The sequence below is a fragment of the Pleurodeles waltl genome, chromosome 7, assembly GCF_031143425.1.
Source record: "Pleurodeles waltl isolate 20211129_DDA chromosome 7, aPleWal1.hap1.20221129, whole genome shotgun sequence".
In the NCBI taxonomy this organism is placed as follows: Eukaryota; Metazoa; Chordata; class Amphibia; order Caudata; family Salamandridae; genus Pleurodeles; species Pleurodeles waltl.
In genome coordinates, this window is record NC_090446.1 from 559,854,378 (window position 1) to 559,879,298 (window position 24,921).

The 24,921-nt window shown below is 47.5% G+C and overlaps 1 protein-coding gene across 3 annotated transcripts in view; it reads left to right on the forward strand.

The window, feature by feature from the left end:
• TEP1 (telomerase associated protein 1) overlaps window positions 1–24,921 on the forward strand; it is a 1,055,001-nt gene that overhangs the window by 708,007 nt on the left and 322,073 nt on the right. For all 3 annotated transcript variants that reach the window (XM_069244315.1, XM_069244314.1, XM_069244316.1), the window contains 2 exons: window positions 834–989; window positions 15,538–15,750. In XM_069244315.1, coding sequence (XP_069100416.1) covers window positions 834–989; window positions 15,538–15,750 — 369 coding nt within the window. The remainder of the gene's footprint in view (window positions 1–833; window positions 990–15,537; window positions 15,751–24,921) is intronic.

Here is a 24,921-nt window from a genome sequence, read left to right on the forward strand (position 1 = left end):
CCTCCCACCTGCTGGTTGCTGCTCCGGAAGGAGTACAGACAACGTGCAGGCGCTGCTGAATTGTGTTCTGGTGTCGGACATTGACACCAGAGCAAATTCAGCATATGAGCTGGGATCCGGTGAGATCCGCCTTCTTTCTAGCACTGCCTGTTCTGTGTTAGCGCGTGAAAAATGGGTCATAACTTGCAAATTTGGATGTAGTAAGAATTCAAATCCACATATCCTAGTATTTTATGGTCATTTATTCCCTCTGTAAAGGTTGCCAGGCTCGACCTGACAAAATTTTCCTGGGGAAACATTTAAGATTGACACCTTCCCAAGAAAAATACCAGTTATTTGTTCTTGTTTTAAGAGCATGCAAAGACACGGATGTAGTGCCGAAATAGGACTGTATATAAAACCATCTGTAATCATTTGTAACATAATTTTTCCGTCTTTGTTTACTTCATTATTCAGGGATCAATAGTGCAGCTCTAGAACATAATTCTATGTTTGCCAGTTGAAGTTTGTACTGATATTTGGTTAAAATACCAGCTTTAGGTGAATTTACAGACCGGATATTATAATACTGGGCCTACCGGAAAAACAGGGCAGGTGGCAACCCCAGGAAAATTGTGAAGGTGCGGTGATTCCTAAAAAACATTTAATTCTGTTATGTGCGGTAACAAGGGCATCCCGGAATTTCACGTGCACTTGTAATGAGGGCCTTGGTGTGTGCTGATGATATGACAAAATGATTTATGGTTTAAGCTTGCTCTTTGTTTCATTATCTCAGTGTTCAATCCAGCACTTATCAGGTTAGTATTCTAAAGCTGTCTTATCTTTCGTCATAGGTGTGGGACTCTACAAAAGGTGTACTTGTTGGATCTCATGAATTCTCTTACCCTTTGAACTGTGTGACCTTTCACCCAGAAGGCCAGCTGATTGCCTGTGGGTCTTGGGACAGTCAGATCATCATCCTTAAAATTGGGACCTGGGCTGCTGTATCGGTAAGTAAGGAGATTCCCTTGTAATGTGGTGACATTCCATAACTTTAAGCCATTTTAGGTAGTGTTGTGTGCAGAGGCAGAGCCGCTCATATAAAGTAATTACACCATGGAAGCCCTTTTTCTGCACCTGTCATTTTTTATGTTTTTTAAAAATGTATTTTCTGAATGGCATCAGTATCACAAAACATTGTCAGCAGTGATATAGCAGAGGCATTTGGGTCTGTGCCTCCCTTAGCAGTCAATACTCTGATACGTGTCTCACCAGTCAGGGTAACTGTCGCTTTAAATCAAGGATATTCTGTCTTCCTGGGAACATCACCTACTATCAGTAGACTAACGTGCACAACCATATTTCCTAAAAAGGGAAAGTTTTGGATCATTTAGGGTTGCATATAAAAAAACAGCGCTCGGATCAGACAAGATGCAGAGCTGTGCTTGTGAGCTGGTGCTTGTTGGAGAGCAGTAGGGCAGACTGTGTCATAGGCTCTACATGTCACTGAAGAATCAGTAATCCACCAGCACTTGGAGGTGTTAAAGTTAGTCACCAATTACCCTTTTAAAGACCAAAAACACTGAAATTCGCCAGTTATAGTTCAATGAGCTAACTATAACTTGTGCCCCGGCCATGCACTGCTAACGACTCCTATATTATACCACTCATATTTTAAATGACATTGATGACATCACTGATGACATCATTCAATGAATATGACAGCTTGCTACATGCATTTCATACAGGAAGGAATTCAGTGAGCTACACCTAGACACAATTATCCGTCACCTCTGTAGTGGTGATGGGCAGAATCTTTTGCAACTTGCAGAACATAAAGCATATCTGTGAAAGGACCTACACTTAGTAGATGATATGCTGTTTTTTACTAGTATTCATGTGTCAGTAAGAAACAAAGTCTATGTAGACCTTAATGCGTTCTGTAGTTTATTGAAACCTTGAATACCATTCAAAAGTATTTGGTCATTATTTATATTAATGAGCTGTACCTGCTAAATACCTCACCTTATATAGAATTTGAAGTCAATGGCTTTACATTTATGCAATAGCCACTGATTGGGCATGCACAACCAGGTCATATTCACAACACTGTGGTGTTTGTTAAAATACCTTACGCATATTCCCGAAATGAACAGAATAATGTAAACCATTAGAACAACACTTGCAATCATACTGCAGCTTGACACGTTTGGGAGTTACCTGTATATTATACATTCTTCTATGTATAATGTCTCAGAATTTTTACTGAACTTCCGGAAATACTCATCTGACCTTGTACATCTCTAATACATATAGAAATTTGCAATTGCCCTGAATGACAAGTCTTTAATTTCAGCACGTACACAGAAATCCACAAAGGAAAAATGTATTGTAAGGATAAGATTTACATAGGATTAGCTAGTGCCATCCACGCAAAGTTGAAAAATGACGAAAGCCTTTCACAAATCCATGTGCAGTTTTACAGGTTTGAATTGGTAAAATTCCATCCAGGCCATCCAGTGAAGAATAAAAGCGGTGTTTCCCTCTCTTTAGAGCTCGTCAGAGAAGACATCTTTGTCCAGACAAAAGGGAGAACATAGTATAAGTGAAAGCAATACCCTTTCAAGCTTAGAATGCTGCATAAGTTATGCAAAAAAAGCAAGTAGGGAATCCTGGGTAGCACCCAGGTTTTAGGTGACCATCTCAAACATACACTGTGTTCGCCTAATGGATCTGCCACATGGCTATCTGTCTCCACTGTAAATCTAGCCGGCTCACAATAAAATTGTCTTTGTTGGCCCTACTCTATCAGTCTCATGGGCTTGTGCCAAGAAAGAAGAGTGCCTGCAGCTCCATAAACAATAACCTTGCTGAACCAATGGAACGGTGGGACTGCAGGAGCCAGAGTGAAAATGTTAGTTGGATACATAATCAGCCCAGAAGCTGAGGAGAGAAGGCTATTGGACAATTAAGTGCTTTCTGTGCATTCATCCGAGTTTTGTATGCATGTGCATACATTTATGTTGTCTCTGTGTGCCTTTGGCATTGTGTCTCTGCCTAATAAACAATGTCACTTCTTAAAAGCTAAGCGGGTGACAAGGACCACCCTGCTCCCCTCACCATACAGGGTTTATCCCTGGCACAGTTCTGTCTGTTCATGAGACATTAGTGCCAGTGGCATAGTTATGTCAGTTCTTGACTATTTTTGATCATTCTTGGTCTATTGTTGGCATAAGGGCAGCTGTCATTACACATGAAAACCATGCCCGGCCTACTTTTAGCCATCACTTTTAGCTCTCCCTGACATAATGGTGCCCATTTTGCATAATAAAACAGTGACTGATATATGGTGGGCATCCTACTGTTATGGTGCTCAGCCCTGGCACAGTGGCGACCCTGGTATTATGGTGGACATTTGTGGCATATTAGAGTCATCCTTGGTATTATGGTGAGTGTTAATGGCCCATGACTGTAATACTTGGGCATTTGGAGCAGAATCTGTCGATGTGAGGCATCTATACTTGTGAGTATTCAATTAAAATAAAAAGCTGGTGTTTAGGGACTGTGTATTTCCTAACAATTATGTTGTTTCAGAAAATGATATTCTTTTAGAAAGATTGGGTTTGTTTGTCTAAAGTGGAACGTGGTATTTGAAAGAAAATTAAGTGTATTTTCAGAAACTGGTATGCTGATGAAAACAAGTGTTTGCAGGTCTAAAACACATTTCTAATTGATAATTGAATAGTAATTCAAGCTGAGTTGGGGAAGCTCATTGCACTGGTTATGCACGTTGTACCAGAGAGCATGTGATGCCTTGGCTGTTATTTAATTAGTCATGTGGAGACATTTAATATTGATACTTTTTTTGCTGGCATTTCTGCTGGGCTAATTAATCTCACCTGACATGCTTGGGTGGGCACTACTGATAATCCTGCTTAGGGTGGTCCTGTGTGACATTAATATAGGTAGTCTGTATTTTACAATGATAAAATGTGCTAGTAGCTGGTAAGGGCTTTTCTTGAGCAGAGGTTGCTCTCGCGTAGAAACGATTGAAGGCCCCTTCTTGTAAGCATTACCACTTGATTCCATCACAATGGCTTCACACGTGTCACCGTTTTGTCATAAATCCAGAATGTTAGCGCCCTAGTTGTTCATTAGAAACGGTGGCAGCAGCACTAGAGCACGGGGGAATCAAACGGCAGGCTGCTGTTTGAAGTCCTGTTGTACTCGTAGCTGTGCCCCAGAAAGAAGGTGGCCGGCCGCACCTCAGAACCTGTGAGGCAACAGCCAGTCGAGCACGATGGCAGCCAGCAGCAGCAATATGGCAGTGATCGGATATAATACGTGTGCAGCACTGGCTGGTGGCAGCTGAGTTGCCAGTGGTTGCAGCGTTTCGAAGGCACTGGTAATGGTAAGTCAAGAAGCCACCGCTTCTTGTGGCAGTGGGGAGGGCTGTGATTGTTATGATCAACCATTTAAGTCAGGCAGGAGTAAATTAGTGAAAAGTGTCTCACTTAGTTGAGCACTCGAAGCAGATGTCCCTTGTCAAATGATGCTCACAGGTACAGTCCCGAAAAGCCAAAGCAGCCTTTCGTCCATCAGAGGTCAGAAAATTTGAGTAATATCAGCACGTATCAATTGCAGTACTTTTAAACACCAAATTAGCTCTTTTTTTTTTTACCAGAAAATAAATGTCGAAATAACAGGTGAAAGGGTATAGGCAGACCCGCTCTGAAATAAGTCAGTTGTATTTAGAATAGATTAACAACTGCATTTTATTTTTAGTTCCTAAAAATATTAAAGCAAGGTATGCTACACAGGGACAGGATGGAGCCCAGCTTCGGAAATCAGTGTCCCATGTAAGGTGTAAGTGGTTTATTTAATGCAGGTACTGCATTTCATACAGTAAGATTATCGTTTTGTATCATACATGTTCTTAATCCACTGTTTATGATGTTGTCATGCAAGGTGTCTCACATGAGAGATGTAAACGTCACTCACAGGTACCCTAAAAATATATAAATGTCACTTGTGTTTACTGAAATCTCGATAGCTGTGTACTCAGAATGTCAGTCTTTGTTCTCACATGGTTGAGGAAGATAGTGTGAATGCCTTCCATAACGTCTATGAGAACATTTGAAAAGAAAACAGTTTTTTTTCAAACACGGTTCATCAAATCCCATCAGAAGGTGTTTTTCACAAGGTAAAGTCACCTTAGAACGCACCACAATCCCTGAAATTAGTATGGTACCACCAACAAATGGTTTATATTGTGGCCAAAATCTGTTGTTATCCTTTATATCTGCTCCTTTTTTGTGAGTCTCAAGACCTGGCTGTCAGTATAGTGCATTTCATTGAAGACCTGGCATTCACTACAGTGCATTTCAGTGGGAACCATATCCCCTAGTCCTGTGATGCTGCAGCAGCAGTTTGTCCATATTGTTGCCAGCCAATCATAGGGGGTCCCTTTGGACCACCCTGTCGCACGAGGTCAGGGTGTGGTCACCTTCCCCGATATATTTTTTTCAATTCATTTTCAGGACGCAGGGACCACGTTCTTTCTACCTATAATGGCTGCCACAACATATTGCTCAGGTTGTAGCTAGCTGAAGAATTGTAAAATAGCCGCATGTATATTTTTATTTTTTATCACAGTGTTCCATGTCTCTGAATACCACAGAGCACCCTGTGGTGTTGGTTACCTCTCATAGCAGCAATTGAGAACCACTTCTATCAATATCTAACGGGCACTTCCTTGTCTGCATCAGTTCACTCACCACACTTACCCATGGGTGATATGTAATTCCTGCTTCCGTCTTGCCCTAGAACACACTGCAATATTAAAGAGGGGCACAGCACTATTCCCCAAGCCACAAGGTAGAGTCCTAAATGTTGTGAGGCACATTGTGAAGTCCCAAGAGTGAGGCGGGAGGGGTTGGAGGTAAGCAGGTGCCTCTTACTGGCAAACTATGGCGATCCTACGCCTTTCTTGAGGAAGGTTTTGCATTGGTGCTCTCAAGTGCAGGCAGCTTAGTGGAGTGGGTTATAATGTGGTGCGGGTGTGAGAAATCACCCTGTAATAATGTTTCAATCTATTTCAGGTTTACAAACCCTCTATCTCAGTCCTGGGTAATTGTGCCACAGAGCAGTCAGCTGTAGTCAAACGAACAAGTGTAAAGCATTTAGAAGTACAAAAACAACAGGAAAGTAAGAAACAACATAATAAATATCCAACACCATGTTAAAAAAAGAGTGTTTTGTCTCTTAAATGAAATACCAAAATGGCAAATATCTATATAGGGGAACCGGAGACATGATTTTTAAAAAGTAAATACATTCTTTTAAGTTCCAATAACTCTTTGTAACCAGGGTTGCGGTTCCTGAGCCAGTGGCTATCACAACTATTAAACCTCTCTTGAACTGGCCACAACAGTTTTGAGAGTTAGTTACAAGGACCACTTGGGTCCAGAGAGACACTTACCTATTGGGTTTAGCAGACTCAAGAGTCCTCACAGCAGATGTGATCAGGATCGCTATTCTAGTAGAAAAGTGATCCTGATGCTGCTGATGCAGAATGCTGAGAAGATGTCAAGGATGCTGAAGATGCTGAGGCTTTGAAGGAGGTGCAGTAAATATTCTTAGGGGCCACACCGGGGTCCATGAATGTCAGGGGATGTCACAGGCCTCAATCTCCCATGTTGCCCCATTGGAGTCCTGTGCTGGTCTAGTTGCCACTAGTCGGCTGGTCTCTGCTTACTGCAGTCTCTAGTGGTTATCCACAGTTGAGTGTCTCTTTCTTGCAGGAGAGCCAGGGTCCACTACAACAATGACCACAGGTCCTGGAGATTTGGGGAAACCTCAAGTAGGTTAGGACTTGGTCTCCCATCAGGCACTTAAGCGTCCAGCGATGTGCAGGTGATCCTGGGCAGCTAAGCTCCAACATGTGCTAGCTTTCTTCAGCTTTTATGTCCCTGATGCTGAACAGAGGCTAGTCATCTAGTTATTGGACTCACTTCTTCTGTCCTGGCACAAGTGAATCCTTTTTCCACAAATAGCCATTGCTGGGACAGTCCTCTTTTCGAACCAACAGTTGCAGTCTAGTTTTTGTTATAGCCTCTCTTTGCTGAGTTTAGGGAGCAGCAGCACAGACTTCCTTCTGCTTTGGGCACAAGTGGAGCTCTTCTATCATGAGTGGGCACATCAGGCATAGTCCTTTTTCCCAGTCCCTTGAGTTCAGCAGGTGCAGTCCTTCCTTGGTGCTGCCTCTTTGCCGGGCCCTGTGAGCAATACCTTCTTGCCAGTCCAGCAGTGATCTGAGGACTTTGGATTTGGGGTGAAACTTGTATGCCATCATTTCATTTGTGGGAGGGGAGGACCACCTACCAAATGGGGCGATAAGTCCCACAAGGCTACCTTTCCCACATCACTTCCTGGGGTTTTCCCTTCAAACAATCCCAGGATACCTCTCTCTGATCTAATTCCAGAGTGTGCAAGCCTTCTAACCTCAGTAGATGCTCTGGGTACACCCCTGGGGTGTACCATGCATAATGAGCCTACACAAAGGTGTGGGCAGGTGAAGATTTTATTGCCATTTGTTTCACTTAGGCTGTATCATCTTTGAAGTTTGGCCACCAGTGGCCACCGTCTGGTAATCATCCTTCTGCATGAGTTCACACCTCCTCCCTTCAGCAGTTCTCCTTGTCACCTGTCTCTAAATAAAAAAATAAATCAAGGATTTGTAAAGTGCAGCACATCACCTTTGAGAGTCTCAAGGCGCTGAATTGTAGACACAGGGAGATTAAGGGCCTGATTTAGATATTGGCAGACTAGTTACTCTGTCACAGCGGTGAAGGATATCCCGTCCACCAAAATCTAAATCCCATTATTTCCCATGTTGATTTAGATTTTGGTGGACAGGATATCCAGCACGGTTGTGACAAAGTAACCAGTCTACCAATATCTAAATCAGGCCCTGAGTGATTTGCCTAGAATCACAGGATGTTGAGCAGATGCCAATGCGGAGACTCAAACCTGGTTCCCCCAACTTGGAAGTCGGAAGCTCAGGCCTTTGCCACACCTTTTCCCTGAGAGCATTTCACACTTCCTAGTGGGGAGCAGCAGTTTGTCTTGGGTCACAACTACTGCTGATAAACCAGAAAGATTACCAAAAGTTTGGGCAACAGAGTGGTGACTTACTAAAGTCATCTTTCTATTAAAAGTTATCTTATACCCGATCTTAGCAATAAGTAGGGTTTAATGTAATAATTAATATGATACCTTGGAGTAATATCTTTGGTGGTCCCAAATGGAAGTTAGCACCTATTGCGGTAGCTAATGAAACTCCAAGTTAGCCAAAGGAACCACTGGCCCTGCTACAATGATAATGACAGTTTTGTGTTTTGACTGTCAGATAATGTTGAATACAAAAGAAACATGTATTTGTTAATACTAAGCACCATGGTGGTGGCTTAATAATATTCCAAAGGAAGGTTCCAAACTGGCAAAATAGTTTATTTTGCAATGTAAAGAAGGCAGGTTTAAGGCTTCCTGATTAGACTGCAATGGCAAGCCTAGTCTCTCATTTGTTCCTTGTCACTGTAGAGATGGTACAATTAAATCCTGCAGTCTACCGGTGGCATTTATCTTACTAGCTCTGGGTACCTCTTGTACCATGCACTAGGGATGTATAAATAAGTTAAAAAAGCCAGTCAGGTATCAGCCAATTGTATGTGTGCTTTGCGAGTCAGGCAGATGCACTGGGGCCTGGACAGCAGGGACCAGTGCACTATAAAGTGAAAAAACAGCAGCATTAGGCCAAAAACGTAGGGGTGTGGTGATCATAAAAAAATAGGTTCATGTGCCGATCAACCTCTATCCTTGGGCAACAGGAGCTTGGAGGGAGCTGTGGGACTATGGAGGCCTAGTCAGATGGCGCTGTACTGAGTGCTTGGAGAGCAGTGGTGCTCAGGGTAGAAGTCCAGGGGGGATTCCTTCATATGGACAGTTGGGCTATGCCTTGCCACTTTTGTTTATATATAAGCCACTTCACGGTCAGTAGATATTGCAGCCGCTGAACAGCCTGTCATTACCTCTGACCATGTCCACTCAGCCGTGCCTTGTCTTGGAGTAGAGAAGCCTACTGTGCATGTGTAGGGCTATAGCTGAAGGGACATTACTAAAAATGTAATTCCTGCTTTGGATATAGAGCTGCTCAGTCTGACCTGAAGCAGGAGCATGGCCAGCGTCTGTATCCACCTTTCACCACCTATTCGCAGGCAAGTTTGATAACCTTTGCCAGTGAGAAGGTTTGCTAAAGTAGAGTCAGAGGTGAAGTCTTCAGCTCCATCCTTCCTTCTGCTAAGGTAGAACTTCCTACAGAGCTGTGGTGGCAGAAGGTTTCTGTATTTTGTACAGATAGACAATGTGCTGTATTACCCCACTAGTAATGCTATTTTTATTCATGGAGCACGATAATCTTCTGATGAATACTTCTACCTGCAGATTCCTCACTTGTATAATCATCCCAGGTGTCAGATTACATAGGGACACTTCAAAGGTCTCAGGTTGCCAATATTGGGCATTGGCTTCACATTGATGCTGTAAAAGGTGTCAGGTGATATCTCTGAAGCCATATAGAACCCACCTGCCGTAACAACATCAGTTCAAATTTTTCTGCATCTTTGACATGGATCTGAAGATCACTTTTCAGAGCTGTGTTTTCCTCACAGGAGAAAATAAGAGAAGTATGAGATCAGCACCCGAATGTTCAGCTTTTAAGTCCTGCAAGCATTGTGAGGGACAGATTACAATTAATGACCCTCACTCCATTTGTCTCCCATGCCTTGGATCAGTACATTCACCCTAAGGCCACCATGGAGTGTGAGGCCAAGCTTTTTATGGCTTACATCAAAGATTATTATCCAAGTAGACATCAGTCTAGATCTCGTATGACATCTTCTTCACAGCATCAGTGCCATCTGGCATGCCTGATGGCTTCCTGCTTGTTATGCCTCTGGCCCCAACAACACTCGGATGAACTTCACCTGAATCAGCACTGGCACCTCTGACCTTCAAACCAACTTATAGGTATGCCGCAACACCACTGACTATACCATTGTCAACACCTCGGCCTCCTCCTTCAGCACTGCAAAAGCCACACCAGAAAATAGGTCAAGAACTGAAGCACTGAGAATCCTTGAAGAGGAGGACTATAGAAGCTGGATACATTATCTTTTTTGGAACAGGTTCAGACCCCTTAGACCTTTACCCTTACAGATGTGATGATGTCAACAACCAAGGCTATGAGCTACACAGGCTGTCTTCTTCAAGTGGATTGGAGATTTTGTCTGAGATGGTGATGGACTTTCCTACAGGGTCCCCTTCTCCAGAGGTAATGTCATTCTATTTGGTTGTCAAGAAGGCAGTGGAAGTGTTAAATCTTCAACTGGATTCCCCAATTCCATTCTGAACCTGTGGCAGGCTGGTGTACCTCTTTCTTCTGGCCTGGAAGGTTATTACTTCGGACCAGTGAGTGCTTCATGTTGAAGGTCGTGGTTATATGCTTCTTTCAGGTTCCACCTCCCATTCGTCTCCCACCCGCTTCTGCCCCTTTAGATCATTTAACTATACTGCAGCAAGAGGTGGCAACGCTCCTGTGAAAAGGAGAAGGGGAGTTAGTGCCAGAGCAGGAAAAGGTTCAAGGATGTTACATGTGTGCCCAAGAAGGACGCCGGTATGCGCTTAGTTCTAGGCCTCAGAGACATGAACGTGTTCTTTCCGAATGAAAAGTTCAAGATACTGACCCTAGATCAAGTGTTACTAATTTTAGAACTTGGAGACTAGATGGTGTCACGTGACCTGCAGGATGTGTACTTCCACATCTCTGTCCTGGGGTCACACCAAAGAATGTGTGGTTTGTAGTGGGTTTTACTTACTATCAACTTGCAGGGCTTCCCTCTAGTTTAACATTGGCAGCTTCAGTTTTCACTGAGGTGATGGCAGTGGTTTGTTTTAGTCCATCTTAGAAGGTCAGGCAGCCCAATCTTTGGTTATCTGAACAACAGGCTAACCTAAGCCACATCACTAGTGATGGGGCATGCCACCTGCAATCTGAAGTATCCCTACTGTTTGACATAGGCTTTTAGATCAACAAGCCCAAGTCTCACCTGTGGCCCTCCCAATGTGTCTAGTTCATAGGTTCAGTTTTGGACACGATCCTTCTCCTTACCTTTCCGCCTCCACAAATAATTCCCAACATCAAAGAGGTGGTTCTATCCTTCCAATGAGGTGTACTAGTTCCAGTTCTGATGGTGCTAAGCTTATAAGGTCTGATGGCTTCCCGCATTCTTCTATTGTATGTTGGCGCATGAGGGCTCTGCAGTGGTGCCTCCGCAGTTGGTGCTTTCTGGCAGAAGTGGTCTGGTGGGAAAAGGAGGCAGACCCAAGTTGTTGGATGGCCTTCTCTCCCCATCCAACTGTAGCTACGGTAGTGACGGATGCTTCTACCTCAGATTGGGGAGCTCATCTGCAGGACCTGGAGATCAGAGGCCTCTGGCCTTCAGAGAAATGGGATCCTCAGATCAACCTGTTGGAACTGTGGGTGTTTCAGCTGGTGCACAAGGCCAGCCTCCCCTTCAACCAAAGTCAGTTTTTCCAGACCTTGATTGACAACACAACAGCGATGCAGTACTAAAACAGGCAAGGGGGAATAGGGTCTCAACTCCTTTGCCGGGGAGTATTGAGACTGTGGTCTTAGGCACACCATCAAGAGATCTGGCTTGCCGCCAATCACCTTGTAGCCTATCTGAATGTCAGAGCCAACAGCTTGAGTTGCGTTATCATGCTGATTATGAGTAAAGTCTCCTGCCAGGGGTAATCTAAAACATCTTCACCCAGTGGGGCACTCCTCAGGTAGACTTGTTTGCCTCATCTCCAAATGCTCAATGCCAGCAGTTCAATGCCTCCATTTTCTGTCGAGAGGAGCCTGGGGGGACACGTTTCACTTGAGGTTGAACATTCAGCTGCAATATGCGTTCCCATCCATACGCTTGGTTCCTCAGACTCTGAGGAAGATTTGCCTAGACTGGGCCCAAGTCATTATGATTACCCAGGACTGGCAAAGGAGGGTGTGACACTCTGATTCTCTGCATTTCTCCTTGTCTCCTGCTCACATAGTCATTCACACAGACCTTCTCTCCAGGTCGGGGGGTTGTTATTCATCCCAATCTCTGAGGCCACCACCTCCATACCTGGAGATTGAGCGAGGGCATCTGAACTCCTTTCAGCTGCCACCAGAGGTTGTGGACATCATATTGTCATCCTGTCGTCCGTCCCTCCACCAAGTCTGCCTACTTTGGATCTGTGGTTCTCAAAGTATGGCCTCCAGGCCTCTGGTGGCCCGGCACACCTTCCATTGCAGCCTTCCTTTGGCACCCCGCTAGTAAGCCAAGAGTGTCTGCACGGAAGGCTGCTCCACTTGAGTTCTGTTTTTTTTGTTGTTGTTTATCTTAGACAAGCAGTATCGTTTCGTAATTCTGAGCTTGCTTTCTTAAGAAAGTTTACCTTGTTCTCTATGAGCAGGGATGACTTGCTTATAGAGTAAGCTGAAATTACTTCGAAAACAAAGCCTAGAAACAAGAAATCTATGTAACAAGGGTGTGTTTTGTGCTATTTTGCCAATGGACTTTGTTTCTACAGCCACTATATTTTGTACTTTCTGCAAGGCAGCCCTGCTTACACGAGGCAAAAATAGTGCTTAAAAAAGTATGGAACTGAGATTGTGAGTACGAATGGGCAGTGAGTGTGGTTAAGAGCCAGTCAGGTAGCTAAAAAGAACAAATATTCTGTAGCTAAAACGTGGTCTTTAACCTACATGTAATTGTACATAAAATGTTTTACACACACCTTAACTGAACAAGCACGGACAAAGCCAATAGGTTTCACGTATGAGACTTATTGGTGTTGACAATGGTTTTAGGCATGGTGTACAGCAGCATGGATGCTCGGGAACATATCTGAAAAGAATGTTAAAAAAAGGTGCTACGACGTAGCAGCTACGTCATTTTGTAGTCACACACTAACATTGATGCTTGTGCCTACAAAATGAGGTGAGTATTTTTTTTTCTTTTTCTTTACCATTCCTAGATGGATTAGTAAATAAATGTTGCACAAAATGCACATTTTTGAAATAGCTCTAACATACTTTTTTGATACATAGCTAATGCGCCATTCTTTTTTAAGAAAACCCAAACAAACGAGGGAGTGAATCGGGGGCGTTGAGTGCTTCGGCTTTGATGCGGCCTTCAGACACACCACAAACCTGTACTTTTTGGTCCCCCAGAAATTGTTTATGAGTACCTATGCTGTTGTTAATGGAGTAACTTTGTTGCTTGATGCACAGATAACAATCTGGGCCCCTTACAGTCTAAGCTGTCTCAGGTCTTGTAGTTTGCACTTTCTCTTGCCCTCTCGAGGGGTATTTGACCATGCTGTCAGTATTCCTCTGTCTTCCAGACCAACTTTCCTTCTTCAAGTGGCCAATGGTGATGTGTTTTTTTAATAGGTTGATAAATCTGTATCATACAACCCCATTTTTTGTGCCCCAATGAGACCTTAATTTAGTGTTAACATTTCTCAATGGGACTCCGTTTGAGCCCCTTCATAGTTGTCCCATAATGATGTTGATCTTAAAAGCAGTGCACTTGGTGACTATTAATTCGGCCTAATGTGTGAGCCAGTTACAGGCTCTTGGTTCCCGTACAACTTTTGCTTCTTTTTTACGTGGACAGCTGGTGTTGCTAACCAGATTCCAAGTAATGACTCCCTTCCATCTGAACTAGTCCATTACCCTATGACCTTTAATCCCCTGACCCATCCCACTAAAGAGTAGCATTTGCAGAGGTTGTACCCTAGGCAGGTTGTAAGCTTTAACCTGGACTGCACTGAAGACACATGACTGGATGTCCAGCTGTTCATGGCATACTGCGGTGTCAAAAAAAGGCACGCTGGTGCAGAAAGATCATCTTCTGCATTAAAACTTGCTACATTTTGGCCAAACACGAACCTCCAAAATGGATTAGGGCTCATTCCTCCAGGACCCCAATCCACCACTATCTATCTCTGTAGGTTACTGTTTTGAAACAAGGAATTTCCAGTAGAAGCTGGTTGACCAAAAGAATTGACTTATTGGGCTGGTAGACTTAAAACATGTTGTTAAATGGGATGTGTTGTGTGGTGGCACTTTTGGTGTAGGTTCTTGTGTAGAGCATTAAGCGCTTTAAATGCTCAACGATCGAATGGACCGACAATTCTGAGATCTTAATGTAGGTTTGATTCTGTCCCATATTGAAATTCCAGTATAATGCGGGTTGCAGCATTCCGGACCAGCTGAAATCAATGAAGTACAAAGCTTTGCCATAGCCAGGTCCCATAGCCAGGTCTAGATTAATTGGATTAGGGTATTAACAACTGGTATATGCCAGTTGTTGTCACTGTAGGGCTTTCGTCTGTCTATGGACTAGATGTAATATATGGCTGCCATTTCCACAGGCATGACACAGTGTCTTCTTATAACAAAGGGGTACACAGTCTTATATTTAGGCATGTTTCACCAGGATGCTGTTGGTGACTAACCAGTGGTAACGTTGAAGTGCACACTGGCTATTACGATTTGCCATACATGCTCTTTGTGTTTTCTACTCATATAATTTAAACTATGGAATTACAACTCCCCAAAGTCAGTTTCCTTTTGTTGTACTGTAATAAAAACTAATGTACTAGCACTGTGATTTCTCAGGTCATGCCTGGAGACTGAGCCATACGTGTTCCTCTTTCTCCCTGTCAGTTCCTCTATCCCCTTATCAGTTTCACACCCCCACCCATTTTTCCCTGTTACTGCACAATACTCATAGAGATAATGCTAGTAGAGATAATACCTCATTCGGCACCGAATCAGACAAAATGGAAAATGTGCAAAATTCATTAGTTGGCTAATTACTCGTGAAAATGTAATAGGCATTTCTTTCCCCTTGAGTAAGGAGTTGGCTGAATCACCATGGCAACGCCAATCTTGTTTTACTGTTGCCAAAAGGGAAAGATCTTACCAAAGCACTCAGAGGATGGACAAACATTAGCATTTCTATGCTTTAATGACATCTCTAAGAGAAATAAAGCTGAGCAAAATGCTTTTGGGAGTTCATCATCAATTCATGTTTATATTCTTTGAGGAGTGCACACACACATTCACATATATGATATGCGTCCATAGGATTGCACAATTCTAAATAATGATTGACACATCTTTCATAGTAACCGGGCCAAAATTCTATAGGGCATAAAACTACCACAACTCAATGTGAGGATTAGAGTTAGATAAACAAGAAATCATAGTTGTTTTATTGAGTGGTGCACCACTTTGGGTGCCATATAGGGTTCCAGGTAAGTTGGATGTTCGAAGTGAGGTGTGGGCAGGACCTTAGAAGTTGCAAGTTTGTCCTAATATTTCTGCTTTTATTCTTCGTGAGCTCTGTTCACCCCTTAATTTGTTTGCTCATCCCTCAGGTGATTTCAGGACACAAGTCATCCATCCGTGATATCTGCTTCGCTCCATCTGGGAAGACTATTGCCTCAGCGGCCTTAGATGGAGAAGTGCGACTCTGGTCCTGGCAAGAAAATGTCCTTCTTGCTAACTTTCCAGCCCATTGTGGCATGGCTCAGGTGTCCAAGTTCATATGCAATGGTCGGTACCTTGTTACAGCTGGGGAGGACTGCAAGGTAAATAGCTCTCTGTTCCTTTTGTCAAAATGCCAACTGTTTAGTCTGTGTACTAAGAACAACGGTTTTAACCAATCAGCTCAAAAGGTTGATAGGCTCATATATGCAAGATCGTACGGCAATGTAAATACTTTCTTAGAAGAAAGATTAGTGACCTGACAGTGTGTTGCTTTATGAGTAGGAGTAGAGACTGGGTTTTTAAGAGGAATAATCGAGTTAGACTTCCACGGCAGTAGTAGAGACTGGGCATTCTGTTTTTCAGGAGCAGGATTACAGTCTGGGTTTTCAGGTGTATGATTAGAGACCAGGTTTTTAAGACTACGATTAAAGGATTTTAGAAGTGAAGATCAATGATGCTGATCTTGAGAAAACTCTGTATTCCCACTGGTCACAGTAGATGATATATGCAACCACAGATCAACACCTGCTGGTGTGGGGCTGGTGCTGCATCACCCTCCTGGGGCAGCTGTGTCATGGTGTGGTGGCTGGTGCATGCTCTGTTGTGGTGATGATGCCTCCTAGAAATGACATGGGGCATTGAAGGGAGTGGGGCATATTGGGAGGGAGGATCACATGCCTTGACCTCAGGGATCCGAATCAGCGGTGGGGAACGGCACCACTAAGGGATCATGGGGTCCTCCATCGCCAACGGAGGAGAAGCAGGTGGTTTCCAGACCTGGGTTGAGCCGGTGCCACGCCTACTTCGCTCACCTAGGTTTTGTCCATGGAGACAGCAGTTTGTGGATGCCAAAACCAAATGACTGGACCGCTGAGGTGCTACATAGCTCCTCCCGGGCCATTTCGTCTTATCTTTACCACAACTGAAAAGCAAAAATTAACATGCTGCCCACTACCACTCACTTAAAGAAATTATCATGCATGACTTATCGCGGCCTCCTTTAGACTGCAATGCTAGTATGAAACCAGTGGTTAATGCCATGTGAAAACTGCAATTATATTGTCTGAATATTTGCTTTTATATACTATTCTTACAAGCTCTCCTGATGTAAAATGCTCTGTGTAATTCGTAACTGTCTGCATATGAAATCTTAGATCGTTTTCGATTGCAAACTGTTCTTGGCAGTAGCCACCTTTTCTTATGTAAAGCCTTCTGGTACTTATTAGGACTTGTGTGCGCTGTATAAATACATAAATAAAATAAATAGTGTCACAAGCAACGTTTGAAAGAAGCTCAGCTCCTCCGAAGAAGATCTGCTTAGGGCTCCCACCGATTAGCCGCTATGAACATTTGAACACAGGTGTATGACATTTCCATCATTTGGTGAATGCGGTGCATCTGCTATACCAAGATCTAAATCACTTGACAAAGAGCGGACAATGGACAGGTGAGCAAGAAAAAGGTTTTACATGTGCTCAGCATTTTTGCTGAGACAATCAAAGTCTCTAGCAGTCAAGGTACGAAGCTCTTATCAGATGTTGGTAGAACTCAACTGGTTTAAAAGTCTTGTTCGTGGTCTTACAAAAATTACATTTACAGAGAAATCTGTATATGACTTTGATAATCCAGTTTTGAGCACCACCTATGACCAGACAGAAATGACAAATAGTGCGAGCTGATGAGATGCCAAGCATATGCAAAATTCTAGCTGTTGACCCCAAGAGATTTAGGACTTCCTTTTGAAGGAATAACTTTTTGCACCCTGCCACCAATGAGGTTTTGATCCTGTATAGGACAGATGCAGGTTCCATTAAAATCACATCTATTTTCTGTACTAGGTAATATATCACATTTAGGCTGCCCATCACTTATATTCTAAGTAATAAAGGGCAAACTATCATTTTTCATTATTACTCAGCAAATACGTTCAAACAAGACCAAACCTTCTAGAAAAAGAGAAGGAATCCCAAATGCCATTCTAGGAGCTTCATTATGGGGGTCATTCCAACCCTGGCGGTCAGTGATAAAGCGGCGGCCAACCCGCCAACAGGCAGGCGGTAAAAAAAAAGGAATTCTGACCCTGGCGGGAACCGCCAACACAGCCCGCCACTTTAACACTCCGACCGCCACGGCGGGACAGACAAACAGCGCGGCGGTCACCGCCAACAGGCAGGCGGCAGACAATGTACCGCCCACCCTATCACAACTCACCAATCCGCCACCTTTTCCAGGGCGGGAGCCCCGCCGATAAAAACACGGCGGAAACAGCCTACGAACGGGAAAACGCTCACATATACACACTCCACGAGGAACCTGGACAGCATGGAACCCGAATTAAAAATCCTACCAGCTATTGTCTACCTGCTCATCTACCACGAGTACGAACGCCGGCGCAGACGACAACGGTGAGTACTGCACCTACGACACAGGGGAGGGGGGAGGAGGAAAGATTACATGCACACACAGAGGTTCATTGAAGTCATGGAAAATCATCTATTTTAAATATTTAAAAAAACAAATGAACAGTGCTAAATCTAAATACACAGGCAAGAAGTCCAGCTCATTTCGTTAAAGTTCCACAGTCTGTGGGCCAATGTCCACAAACACATGGGCAAAGCCCACACAGGAGACCAGATACCGTTGGAGAGAACACTGCTGGGGCATCAGATGATAAAACTACAGGCACCTCAGGGGGAAGGGAAGGGGGGGCACCTCAGCCACAGGAGTCCACGACGCCAGATCCACGAGGGGCCCCCATGGCCACTGTGCCATCCTGGGGAGTGCAAAGCCACAGTCTCACAAGTCTCTACAGTGGGTGGCTTGCCCACTGTGCCATCCTGGGGAGTGCAAAGCCACAGTCTCACAAGTCTCTACAGTGGGTGGATTGCCCACTGTGCCATCCTGGGGAGTGCAAAGCCACAGTCTCACAAGTCTCTACAGTGGGTGGATTGCCCACTGTGCCATCCTGGGGAGTGCAAAGCCACAGTCTCACAAGTCTCTACAGTGGGTGGCTTGCCCACTGTGCCATCCTGGGGAGTTCAAAGCCACAGGCCATCAGATGGATAACCGACTCCACTTGGAGGAGGCAGGGTGCTCAGAGTGCAGCGTGAACACCAGCTCGACACAGAACCGGCACTGTCAATGGGCCAGCGGTGCTTGAGACGGCGGGGCCCAGCGGAGCGGTGCTTGACAGGAAGGGCCCAGCAGAGCGGTGCTTGAGACTGCGGGGCCCAGCGGAGCGGTGCTTGACAGGAAGGGCCCAGCGGAGCGGTGCTTGAGACGGCGGGGCCCAGCGGAGCGGTGCTTGAGACGGCGGGGCCCAGCGGAGCGGTGCTTGACAGGAAGGGCCCAGCGGAGCGGTGCTTGAGATGAAGGGCCCAGCGGAGTGGTGCTTGACAGGAAGGGCCCAGCGGAGCGGTGCTTGACAGGAAGGGCCCAGCGGAGCGGTGCTTGAGATGAAGGGCCCAGCGGAGCGGTGCTTGACAGGAAGGGCCCAGCGGAGCGTTGCTTGACAGGAAGGGCCCAGCGGAGCGGTGCTTGAGATGAAGGGCCCAGCGGAGCGGTGCTTGACAGGAAGGGCCCAGCGGAGCGGTGCTTGACAGGAAGGGCCCAGCGGAGCGGTGCTAGAGTTGAAGGGCCCAGCGGAGCGGTGCTTGACAGGAAGGGCCCAGCGGAGCGGTGCTTGAGACGGCGGGCCCTCTTCAGCGGTGCCTGTCTTGGCGGGGCCCTCTACAGCGGTGCCTGTCTTGGTGGGGCCCACTTCAGCGGTGCCTGTCTTGGTGGGGCCCACTTCAGCGGTGCCTGTCTTGGCGGGGCCCACTTCAGCGGTGCTCTTCACGGCATGGCCCTCTTCAGCAGTGCCTGTCTTGGCGGGGCCCTGTTCTTCGGTGCCTGTCTTGGCGGGGCCCACTTCAGCGGTGCTCTTCACGGCGGGGCCCACTTCAGCGGTGCCTGTCTTGGCGGGGCCCACTTCAGCTGTGCCTGTCTTGGCGGGGCCCTGTTCTGCAGTGCCTGTCTTGGCGGGGCCCACTTCAGTGGTGCTCTTCACGGCGGGGCCCTCTTCAGCGGTGCTCTTCACGGCGGGGCCCTGTTCAGTGGTGCCTGTCTTGGCGGGGCCCTGTTCTGCGGTGCCTGTCTTGGCGGGGCCCACTTCAGCGGTGCTCTTCACGGCGGGGCCCTCTTCAGCGGTGCTCTTCACGGCGGGGCCCTGTTCAGCGGTGCCTGTCTTGGCGGGGCCCTCTTCAGCAGTGCCTGTCTTGGCTGGGCCCTGTTCAGCGGTGCCTGTCTTGGCGGGGCCCTCTTCAGCGGTGCTTGTCCTGTCTTTCAAGGGAGCCAGACCTGGCCAGGACTCCCCGCCTAGTCGCCCTCCGACCGTGCGGTTGCTGGCCCCTCCTGTGATGGATTCCTGGGCCCGTGGGTGTCCTCCGTCACACCCGGTATGGGGCTGGTGGGGCCCTCCTGGTCCGCGCGCCTGCTGGCTGACTTCTCCGCCCTGCTGCCCTTGCCCTCCTTCGATGAAGCTCTCTGGCCCTTGCCTCCCCTTGATGTTGTGGCAGGTGACGGGCCACGACTACGCTCCTTGGTGGCAGCCGTCTCAGCCTTCTCGCGCCGGCCCTTTGTTTTTCGGGTTCTCTTCCCAGGGGGTGGGCTGGCTGTCCCCTTGCTGCTGGCCGATGTATCTGCACTCGGGAAAGGTGGACTCCAAAACCCGTGCACAATGGTCGCCCTCGATGCAGGGCTGGTGGTGGCTGAGGTGCTCTTAGGACTCTTATTAGATGGAGGGGGTGGGTCAGTGACTGGAACGAGCTCAAGGTTGGAAAGGAACTGCATTTGGGAAGGACAGGGACGGGTAGGTGTAGTGGGTATGGGAGTGGAGGAAGAGAATGTGGTTGTAGGAGAGTCAAGTATGCTGTCTTTGGGTGCAGGTGCTTGTGACGGAGGCTGTGGTGAGGTGGATGGCTGTTGGGTGGGTGGCTGCCTGCGTTTGTGTGTTTTGGAAGAGGGGGTGACAGACACACTGGGAGAGGACACAGGGGACGTGTAAATGGCAGTGGGGGTGGTGACTGCACGTGTGCGGACTGTACTGGAGGGTGCGCTGGTGATGGAAGTACTGGCTGATGGTGGTGTGCATGCAGGTGTGAGTGGAGACGTCACAGGGAGGGAGGAGGGAGACGAGGAGAAGGGGGACACAGAGGTGGTAGTGACTGTTGCCATGTCTGCATCTGGATGTTGTTTATGTGAATGCTTGTGGGATCTGTGGTGCTTATGTCTGGATGAGCTGCCCTTGGGTGTTGAGGTGTGTGCAGGCTGGTCTGATGGTGTGGATGGGATAGGCAGAGGAACAGGAGACTGGGACTGGGTGGAGGCAGTTAGAAGAGGGAGGCTGGAAACCGGGACAATGGCTGCCATCAGTGCTGAGGCCAGAGCATTGAACGATCGTTGATGGGCAGCCAAACCCGAATGAATGCCCTCCAGGTATGCATTGCTCCGATGCACCTCCCTTTCTACACCCTGGATGGCATTCAAGAGGGTAGACTGCCCAACAATGAGTGTCCTGAGGAGGTCAGTGACCTCCTCACTGAGGGCAGCAGGGGTAACTGGGGCAGGGCCTGAGGTGCCTGGGGCGAAGGAGATGCCCGCCTTCCTGGGCGAGCAGGCACAGAGCGAAGGCCGAGGGGCTGCTGGGAGGGCGGGGCTGGTGCGCTGGGTGGCGGCTGTACCTGTTGTGGCGGTGGGCACGGATGTTGCCGCCACTGCAAGGGAGCTCCCTTCCGAGGACGTGTCGGTGTCGCTGACGTCTCCACGGGTCCCTGTTGTGGAGCTCCCCTCACCCTCCGTCTCACTGGTGAACTTGGTGTCTGTAGCATGGCCCTCCGGGGCCATGTGAGTTGCAGCTCCCTCGTGCTCCGATGGCAATTCTCCTCCGCCTGATGATGCTAATGCACACATGCACAGGACGATAAAGAAAATGGGTGGGGGGAGAAATAAAGACAGGTTGAGTGCATGCATTGGCAACACCGTTGGCGGAGAGGACAGACACAGAAGCCCCCTGCACTACGCCGCGCAATCGGGGTACACTACTCAGTACTTGTGACTAGGCCTACAGGTCTATGGACAACAAATGCACACATGGGTGATGCAGGACCATGGATAGCTCGACTTGGCACCCTACAGAGGTGGGGGGCGGGGGCACAGGGCCATGCCTAAAGGAGGGGACTAGCCTACAGAAAGCGCCCTGGCCTAAAGTCACCCACAGCCCTCCTCCCCAACCCAGACACCTCCACTGCGCGCAAAGATAGCAGAATGTGCTGATACTCACCCCCTTGTGTCTGCTGTGATGTCCTCACGCGCCCATCCAAATCGGGGTAGGCCACCGCCAGGATCCGGGACATCAGGGGGGTCAATTGGCGGCTGGCACCCCTCCTACGTTGGGAGGCCATCCCCAGCAGAGACTCGGCGGTCTTCCTGGTCCCGCGGCGGATGTCCTCCCACCTCTTTCGGCAGTGGGTGCCCCGTCTGTTGTGGACCCCCAGGGCCCAGACGTCCTTGGCGATGGCACGCCAAATGTCAATCTTCTGATGGGGGCTGACCTATGTGACATGTACAGGGTGGGAAACGAAATATCATCACTTTTCTGCATGGTAGATGTGAGTGGCCCCCCCTCCCCAATCTTGGCATGTGGCACATGCTCTCATCTGTCGTGCGTTTCACTCCTCATTCGCTCCCCTCCCCACCATCTTACATACACCCCACTCAACACAGGCATAGCCCATTCAACGTGCACCCAGTGTACTCACCTGTTGGTCTGGAGGACCGTAGAGTAGCGCATACTGGGGGAGGACCCCATCAACAAGTTTCTCCAACTCTTCTGAAGTGAAGGCAGGGGCCCTTTCCCCAGTCGCAGCAGCCATAGTATCTCCCAGACCGAGGTCACAGCAGCACTTGCAGTATAGGTCCTCTCCTGTGGATGATCAGGTCTCGAGTGATTAAGCGGCAAGAAAATGGCGGTCACGCCCGCTGCGGTGCGTACCGCGACCGCCGGCGCACATCGTCATTGGCTACTGAGAACCATAGGGTTCAATGTTAACCAGTGCGGCTTCGCACCGCGGTCTTCGACCGCCTACCGCCACGGTGTGCCACGCCAGCGCATTGACCTCACATCCCATTGTCACACTTCACAGGTCAGGCAGCCGCCATTTCAAAGGCCCACATGGCTTAATTTCTACTGCGTCACACAGGCCTAGGCCGTGCATTGCCACTCATACACGCCTTTCACTGCATTGCGATTCATTTACTGTGCAAGCTGTTTGAACGAACCTGTGGCTTGCTTGACTCTGTACTCCATGTTGTCCTTCCTAGGCACCGTCCGCTGGGACTTGCGAGGAGAAGGATGAATCCTCCTGTGTACCGACCGCTGGTGGACCTGTCGACAATGGAAGAACGACATATTATACTTCGTTACAGACTTGACAGAGCCACTATTCATGAACTGTGTGCCCAGCTGGAGCCAGACCTGATGTCCCCCATCCGCCAACCCACAGGGATTCCCCCTCTGGTGCAGGTTCACTCAGTACTCCATTTTTTGGCAAGTGGGTCTTTTCAGACAACAGTGGCCATGTCATCAGGGATGTCTCAGCCTATGTTTTCTAAGGTTTTGTCCAGAGTGTTGTCTGCCCTGATGAAATACATGCAGAGCTACATTGTTTTCCCTGAGGAGGATGAGTTGGCTACAGTGAAGGGTGATTTCTATGCCCTTGGACATATCCCCAACATCATTGGTGCCATTGATGGGACCCATGTGGCTTTGGTACCCCCCAAAGGCAGTGAGCAGGTGTACAGAAATAGAAAGAGTTATCATTCCATGAATGTCCAGGTGGTCTGTTTGGCAGACCAGTACAACTCCCATGTGAATGCCAAGTTCCCTGGGTCAGTGCATGATGCGTATGTTATGCGAAATAGCAGCGTCCCCTATGTGATGGAACAGCTACAGAGACACCGTGTGTGGTTATTAGGTGACTCTGGTTACCCCAACCTCTCCTGGCTATTGACCCCAGTGAGGAATCCCAGGACAAGGGCAGAGGAACGGTACAATGAGGCCCATGGGCGAACTAGGAGGATAATAGAAAGGACCTTTGGGGTCCTGAAGGCCAGGTTTAGGTGCCTGCATATGACAGGTGGATCCCTAATGTACTCACCAAAGAAGGTGTGCCATATCATCGTGGCCTGCTGTATGCTTCACAATCTTGCATTGCGACGCCAGGTGCCTTTTGTTCAGGAGGATGGTCCAGATGGTGGTGTTGTAGCAGCTGTGGAGCCTGTGGAGAGTGAAGGAGGAAGACGACGGGGACGACACGAACAACAGGGATACAGTTATACAACAGTATTTTCAGTAGCACACAGGTAAGATTCACCCACGCCATTTTACATTTACTTGAGGCCTCCTGCGTCTCTACTTTCTGTGTTTCCCCCCATTTCCTTTTAACTGAATTGTGACTTTCCCTTCACTTTTCAGAGCTGTTTGATCAACTGCGTGACTTCTGCTTTGTTTGCCCATGGACTACAGCTTGTTGTCATTGGTATGTTGTCATTACAATGTAACAGAACATAATTGCACCGTTATGTGTGATACATAATAGTAAAATAAAAGCAGACTCCTGTAATTGTAAGTGCCATAAGTGATTTATTATAAGTGCTACATATAGGTACATGATAGTAAAACGGTGATGGGTGGGGGTGGAGAAATGTCCATGGCAGAGTCCAGTTCTCAGTCGCACAGGGGCATTGTCCATATGCCTGTGGAAGGATGGAGCAGGGGCAGTTCAAGGTTGGACAGGGTGACTGTGGGACAGTGGGATGACATCAGGGGGTATCTTATGCTGGCGGGGTCTTGCAATCCTACTCTGTCTTCTTGTGTGATCTCAGGTTCCGCTTGCGGGGTGGTTGTTTTTCAGCAGGAGGTGGGGTTCTGGTGGCCTGACGTTGTGTGGGGGCCTCCTGTCCACTAGCGCCGGCGGAGGTGGTAGGCTGTTCCTGGCCTGGGCTAGTGACAGGGGCCCTTTGGGGTGCCACATGGTCCCGCAATGTGGTGACTATCTGGTTAAGGGCCAGGACGATGGTCCCCATTGCGGTACCGATGTTCCTCAGTTCGTCTCTGAACCCCATGTACCGTTCCTCCTGCTGTGCCTGGATCTCCTGGAACCTGGCCAGTACCATCGCCATCGTCTCCTGGGAGTGGTGGTATGCTCCCATGATGGTGGTGAGGGCCTCTTGGA